The following is an 8,013-nucleotide window of genomic DNA, read 5'->3' on the forward strand; positions in this document are numbered from 1 at the left end:
AATAAATTCAATTTTATTTTAGTGGTTTTATTGTAACTCTTAAATTATTTTCATTGTTATAAAAGAGAAAATAAATTTGAAAAATATATACTTAAATATTTTTTTGAAACATAAGATATGCAAGATATCTTAAAAGATCTTATGTAACTAATATATTTTTTAACCATGAATAAAAATAATATACATTTTATGAAATAAAAAATTTGATTGATAACATTTTTTCTTTAAAAACTTATAAGAAAAAATCATTTTCAGAAACGAAAAAGGAAGGAAATAAATTTCAACTAATATTACCTCTTTTACTAACCGATTTTAGATAAAAATGATAATAAATTTAATTTTGGTAAGCATTTAATTAATTTAAACTAAATTTTAAAATATTAAAATAGCATTACTTTGAAAGATATTCTGGTCATCTCTTAAAACAGGTCTCTTAATCGGGTCTTGGAATTAAATCTTATTTTCGAATATCTAAAAGATTTAATAGGTATTATAATTTTCAATTAAGGAAATAGTTTAGGTGAAAAATCTCAGTTTTTTTATGTTTTTCATTAATATTTCTAAATTTAAATATTTCGTACATTATTAAACTTAAAACATTTAATTTACCTTATTTCAAGTAGATTAAAGATTAAATTTTATATTGAAATTGTTTACAATTACAATATTTATCATATTTTCCTTTTTTGTTAACATTTTAGTAGATTAGTTTATCATATACTTTTGCCAATAGTTAAATTTTATTCATAAGGTATTCATAAATAGATTATCCAAATTTATGAAATTGTTATATATCACTTATGTTATCTTTCAACCGATATACAATTTTTGTAAATTATATTAAAAGATTGCATTTTCTTATACACCGTTGAGGTAATGTCCGTGATTGATAAATTTAACGGTTTTAGGGAAAATATAATATATACGTACTTATATTAAAACCAGACCTAATTATTATTGTATATATTATTTACTTTGTATACAGTTAAAATATACAAATCAACACGCGATTTAACTCTATAGAATTAAAATTAAAATATACAAGACTATTATGTTTATCCTATACTATTGAATACCAAATATTAATACAAATCCAATTATATCTTTAGTTTAAAAACATCATCCGTGCGAAAGCACGGGCCATCCTCTAGTAATGAGTAATTTGAGAGGATAAACTAATTCGACTGCGTATGATTAGACGATTCAAATATTGTTTATTTGATTTAAGGAATGTTAATAAATGTGTTCAATACAATGATGTATGAGCTTATCTTAGTATTAGTAGTTTATGTATCCCCTATATATTAATAGAGAAGCATTTTTGAGAGCAAAAGCTGACGTGTCGCTCCCACATTAATCCTCAGAAAATATTGCACAATTAGCATATATAAACTTTGTATTTACAAAATATCATCGAGTAAATCGGTTTGCAATTTGTTATTAATTTTCCGATAATTACCCTTAATTTTGATGATTAGGATACATTATTTCTAATTGGTAAGGTCATTTATTGGAAATTTCAATTAAACCAAACGAAATTACCCGACCGGAGATGGGTCGACCCGCGCGTCCGCCCGTTTTTATTCGTTTGCAATAGCCCATCGTTCGATCTGCAGCAAAAACTGTTTTGTTAGTATTATTTTTGAAAACAAACAAATATTATAAGAGGCCGAAATCCCAAAAACGTGGCCTGTAAATTACACATACCATATATAAATTTTTGGCATCTGCTATATAAATCGTCTGAATTATTAATCGCCCACCTTATTGTTATTTCCAAATAAGAAATTTTTTTTTTAACAATGTTTGATAAGCTCAGACCTCATTTTGCTAAGAAGTTTGTGTGGGATAATAACAAAAAAAAACGGCAACCCAGGAGGAGTACATGGTACGAAAGTATAATATTTGTGTCTTTTTCTTTGCTATACGTTTTCTCATCATTACCATGTCTTTATTCATTTTCTACGGTTAACTTTTGATTGTTTTTAAACGTTTTATGTTCAGTCTTCCTAATCTTCACGAACTGGAAATGAGAAGTTAGAATAGACCACTCACTCTCAAGCAATGTGGAAATGGTAGGATGAATCAAAGAGACGCAATCAAGACTCTCTATTCAAATATCTTACAACTATAGAGGTCGAGAAGAATTACAGGAGAAGGCTTCAATCTAAGCTTTAGTTATCCAACCAAATTCAGATTCATATTGTTGTTATTTGATATTAGTTTTCCATCTTGGATTATCCCATTCATTTTAAGAATAAAAATTTGGTCCTACTATTCATTTCTTTAAATTGATTAATTTTTAAATAACAAAGTTCATGATTATAGTTATATAAAATTATATGATTTCAATCCGATAAGTTTTATACATACTAATTTTTAATACCACCCGGATTAGGATAATTATTCTAATACCCTACATAAAATAAACAAATTTACTAACTATAATTATGATCTTCAGAATATATTTCGACGCCATTGATTTAGATTTTAAAAGATTTCAATCTCATTCCAATTAATTCAAAATTTCTTTTTAGCGGCAATATTATTTTGCGAAATTAGGATTAGGGCTATCACTATTACTCTAATCATCTTATAAATAGTCACTTTTATCATTCTTAATTTACTCATTCCACCAACAGAGCAATTTTATAGTACCCTAGCACTCTAGCTTTTATTTTCCCATGGCATCTTTCTCTTCTGTTTCTGACTTGAAACCATTTAAGAACATGTGGAAAATAAAGGTCAAAATCATAAGACGTTGGAAACAATACACTGCTGCTAATGGTGAAACCATTGAAATGATCGTAATTGATGGGAAAGTTAGTATATATGTTATGATTATAAGTTATATTAAATCCTTATTTGATGTGTTTTATTGTGTGCGTTTCTTAAAATTTGGTTAACGATTAATTCTCTCTGGTTTATTTAAGTATTGTCATATTTATAAGATAGATGCATATAGATGTTTGTCTTATCTTAAGCTACCCCTGTTTGTATAAATTTCCCACTATTATGAATAACTAGGGATGGACCCGCACGTACGTGCGGGGTTGATTTCAAAAGTTTGTATTACATACGTGCGTGCGGGGTTGATTTCAATATATTACATACATGAAAGGTTAAGTTTGTAAACATATTTTTAAATAATAGTATTTAATTCATAATTTGAAAAATTCGTACCAGTTTCATGTTGTTTTTAATTCGATTTAGATAAAGAAATTATCAGATTTGTTTTTGTTAAGTTAAGAACATTACATAAAAGAGAAATAGTAAAAAAAACCAAAAATGTGACTATTTCATAACCGTAGAGTCCCATCCATATATATCATGCTTTTCCATCTTACAATAGTGGTTTGAATACTCATTTGAGATTATATATTTTATTCTATCATATAAAAACAATAGGTAAGAGATTCAGAGCCACACATACGTTTGCTTTGCTTTCTTCAAATTTTTGAATATTTGAAATAATAATCGCTTTAAATCGACATGATAGCGGACACGGATCAAGTGTAAACCTGATTAGTGATATTCTATATTTCTATATAAATCGTAAACTATCAAACCAGGTAAAAACAACAAAAAACACTAAAATTTCTTGAAACAAATGACCTAAATGTAGTTGTCAAGCGAGTTAAACTCGTCCGCTATGTCTGGCCTGCAACGAACTAAAATATTTTAACCCGCAAAAAACCCGTTATCAAAATTCACATGAGTAAAAAGTATCTATGTATCTCCCTTAGTTGAATTTGCGTTATCCAAATTTTTTTCCTCATATTTTACCAGCATTATTTAGATACTATTTTTTTTATTATTTTCTGAATTACCCGCTCTCTCCATGTACCCATTATTTCATGTTTCAATATTTAAAATAAATAGGAAATTTTAGCTATTTAAATTTTATGCTTCTGTATTGTACCTGTAACTTGATATTTGAAAGTCAAAATTGAATTAAACTATCCAAATTGGTGAATTTGGTCTCGTTACTTTTTTTTTGTAGTCCTCTCTTTTTATTAGAAAAAGTTTAGATGTTTTTGTTTTTACAAATTAAATATCACTACCAACATTTTTTTATTAAGTCCATTATATAAAATTTATGTCCCATAGTTTCTCAAGAATGGTTCGGAATCACACCCATATGGTGGATAATGTTGTAGAAATTTATTTGGTATAACTTTCAAAATCAAAATTTATACTCGTTTCGTTTAAATAAGAAGTTCAAAACATATAGTTTAATATGTAAATGTTATACACTCGATATTGAATCATACAAAATATATTTCAATATATAGATTTAATATCGATCGGTTTAGATTTTATTGTTAAGCTTTTAATAAATGGAAATTTGAACCGATGAATCTACACTAATTAGTTAAATTTATTAGTTTCCTAAATTATAGGATCGATCAATATTTTTATAATTAATATGACATATTTTTACGGTTTGTTTCTCCACATTTATGGTTGACTATTATTTCTCAAGTACGAAATTATATAATTTCTTCGCAAGTACAAAATTATATTAGTTTAAGATATTCTATATGATATGGAATGTTGATTCGCTAGATTTTAGCAAAGAAATTTTAAATTATTGATTTATTTTCAGATTTTAAATTTAAACATTTTTTGTTAACTGTTTAAAATTATATAGTTTTGTAAATTTGATGATATAATAAAATATTTTGTACATTTCTGCATATTTTATGCTACACAAAATTTGATTAGTCGTTTATTTCCTAGTATAAAATATTTTATTTTTATTTTTTTCCTAAACTATCATCTTTCTTTTCCATAAAATTATATAATTAATATTATATAATGATTTTTTATAAGTTTAGCATTATATAATTTTTTTCCATAAATCCTTAAATATAAGATGATGTTTTTTTATTACATTTCATTAAATATATATTTAGTGTTTTCAAAAATTTTGGAAAGTATATAATTAATATAAAATATGTTTACATATGTTTAATTTTGAATTTAATTGTCCACTTTTTATGGTAACAAACTTAATATGGTTTCCATAAATATAGATAATTCATAATTTTGGTTTTTATTTTTTATTTATTTAACTATATTTTTTGCTGTCTTTAAATGTGTTTGGCAATAGGTTTGCAATCACATTTTTCTAATATTTTTTTTTCAAGTTTGTTTGGCAACAAAGACTAAAAATGATCCCCAATTAATAGTATAGATTCTTATTCGATATGTTTAAATTTTATGTTTGAAATCTTTTTTTATACCTATCTAGAGTACATATTTATGTAAGTATTATAACATATATTAAACAAAAACTCACGGTTTTTAAATTTATGACGAAAGTAATAATATACGTTTCATTAAAATTTATTTAGGTTAACTATATATTTTGAGGATTAATAAACCTTTGTATATGGTATAGGGGCACAAAATCCAAGCGACCATCAAGAATTCACTAACTGGATTGTTCCGTGACCAACTTGGTGAAGGCGATACTAGAATTCTCATCAACTTTGGGTTGTTCCACTCTGCAGGCATGTACCGGACAACTAATCATCCATACCGGATTGCTTTCATTCCTAACACCAAAGTGAGAAAGTGTGAAATACCTTTGCCTTATGAGTTGGATGGGTTCTCTCCTGTTAAGTTTGGTGATATTCTTGATGGTACTCTGGATGACAACTACTTGGTTGGTAAGTCTTTCACCTTATAAAAATGACTTAGTTGTTGAGCTATATTCATAAGTAATCTTTAAATTCATGTGTTTTTGAATATTACTCTTACCTATGTAGATGTTCTTGGACAATTGGTGAATGTTACCCAACTTGAAGATATACCTGTGAATGGGAAAGATACCAAAAAGATCACTCTTGAATTGCGTGATGAACTGTAAGTATAATACTTATAAAGACAAATGATTTGAAGAATTTTGTGTTTAGTCTTAGCTACTCTAACTTTTTCTAATATAATGAAATTACATCTATCTTTTTCATAGTGATCAAAGTCTCTCTGTTGTGCTGTGGGGAGCATTCGCTGAGCATATTAACAACAACATACAAGCTGCCCCTGAAACCATTGTCGTTTGTGCTGTCCAATTTGGCAAAATCAAAGTTTGGAAAAGTTAGTTCTCTGACAATATATGCAAAGTTGATTGTTCTCTTAAAGTAATTTAACATTTTTGCCCTCTTTTGATATACTATAGATAATCGATCTCTCTCTAATGCTTACAATTGCTCGGCTGTTGTGCTTAATCCTGAACTAACTGGAGTTGAAGAATTCAAATCACGGTAACTCTTTTGTTATCTTTGTCTTGACAATATTAATATATATATATTTTACTTACCTCATTACACATGTTAATTGTAGTCTTCCAAAGATGACCTTTCCTTAGCTGTTGTCAATTCAAACCCTTTTGCAATTGTTGGTGGTGTATCTGACAGAGAAGACTTCTTTGTCCATACGCCAAGAAGAACAATCTGTGAAGTGAAATGGTCACGAGAGGTCAGTAATGGGAATTATTTACCTTCATTTTTACAATACTTTAAGTTATTATAAATGTCATATTAAGAGTATTTGTTTTCCTCAACATACTATTAGATTGCCAAATGTATTGTCATGGCCACTATTTTTTCCATTGATGGTGATATGGGTTGGTATTACTGGAGTTGTAGTGTTTGCGCAAAGAAGGTTACACATATTCTACTAGAAGGTGGAGATGATGACGAAGCCACTGAATTTTTGCCACTGACCTTCCAATGTACCAAATGCAACATCGACAACCCAGTTCTGGTCCCAAGGTTATATAGAGATAAAATTTTTACATTATGGCGACATATTAAATAAACATGATAGTGTCAATAGATCTAACTAAACATTGTAATGTCTTAGGTTTAAGTTACATCTCCGTGTAACTGATCACACTGGTGATACTACCTTCATGTTGTGGGATAATCTCACACAGCAAATTATCGGTCAAACATCAACTCAACTAGCTCCACCTGAGCATAATGAGGTATAGTCTTTTTCATTTAAATGCGTTCTATTTTATTGATGTTAAATCATAGAAATATTTTTTAAATACTGCATTGGTAAAATGACACAGATACAAGAGGAAGATTTGATCCCTGTTGTTGTTACAAATGTGATTGGAAAAACTTTTCTCTTTAAGATTTGCATTGACAAGGAGCATATTGTTTACAAACATAACACCTACAAGGTCATGAAGATTATCACTGATGCAGACATGATCAGTGAGTTTAGTGTTTTAGATTCACCCCATGTATCACGTATCATAAGCTTATATATTACTATGACGAGTACATATTTGTAACATATAGGGAATTCTATATTTAATTTTTTATTAATATGTGTCGCAGGGCACTATTGACACTGTTGGTTGTATTGGTGGTGGTGGTTCTTTTGTTTCTTCTCCAAGTGAGGTACTGGAGATTAGCTTATAGCTCTCACATATATAATTTATCAAAAATATGTTTATGTTGTTACTAAATACAATTGTATCCAGGGAACACTACTGTTAACTGATGTTGATGGACCATCTGGATCATCCATTTCACCGGATTCCACTCAGGCCAAGCGGAAGGTTTCAACTCCAAAAGCTTCTATAGACACAGATGAACAGACCTCTACTTCCAAGAAGATTTGTCATGTCAAAGTGAAGCTTGAGAAGATTGAAAAAACGAAAGAAGTGAAGGAGTGATCGGTTATCCTAATCCAGTAGCATCCAAGGCCAAATAAGTTATTCTCTTTATATTTTGTCATGAAAACATTATCTCTGTTTCACTTAATTCTGTTTCCGGGTTTTCTTTACTTTGGTATTTGCGTTAAACTATGGTATTTTTGTTTCTGAAGTTTAAATTCAATAAGGCCACTGTTTCGTACTCTTATTATTTTTTGTTTTAATTATTGGATATGGCATGCATAAGATACAAATTTTCAGGTTCTACAAGTAGCTCATGTATGTTGGGGGTGTTGTCCTGTCTTTAGATGAATAACTTTGCTGGCAAATAG

General features: G+C 28.3%; 1 protein-coding gene across 1 annotated transcript; it reads left to right on the top strand.

The window, feature by feature from the left end:
* Positions 1-2,729: 2,729 nt before the first annotated feature.
* On the top strand, positions 2,730-7,702 carry LOC17879055 (replication protein A 70 kDa DNA-binding subunit E). The gene is made up of 11 exons (XM_023778584.1): positions 2,730-2,822; positions 5,408-5,678; positions 5,778-5,874; positions 5,981-6,105; positions 6,188-6,272; positions 6,426-6,486; positions 6,583-6,782; positions 6,874-6,997; positions 7,088-7,264; positions 7,362-7,424; positions 7,508-7,702. The coding sequence occupies exons 1-11, from the start codon at positions 2,730-2,732 to the stop codon at positions 7,700-7,702; spliced, it is 1,491 nt and encodes a 496-aa protein (XP_023634352.1).
* The last annotated feature ends 311 nt before the right edge of the window (positions 7,703-8,013 follow it).

The sequence above is a fragment of the Capsella rubella genome, unplaced genomic scaffold, assembly GCF_000375325.1.
Source record: "Capsella rubella cultivar Monte Gargano unplaced genomic scaffold, Caprub1_0 scaffold_7, whole genome shotgun sequence".
NCBI lineage: Eukaryota > Viridiplantae > Streptophyta > Magnoliopsida > Brassicales > Brassicaceae > Capsella > Capsella rubella.

Excerpts from the sequence above, each read along its gene's own strand:
- LOC17879055 (XM_023778584.1), top strand. The coding sequence starts at position 2,730 with ATGTGGAAAATAAAGGTCAAAATCATAAGACGTTGGAAACAATACACT. Across the intron at positions 6,106-6,187 it reads CAAAATCAAAGTTTGGAAAA|ATAATCGATCTCTCTCTAAT; the intron begins GTTAGTTCTCTG and ends GATATACTATAG. Across the intron at positions 7,265-7,361 it reads GTGTTTTAGATTCACCCCAT|GGCACTATTGACACTGTTGG; the intron begins GTATCACGTATC and ends TATGTGTCGCAG.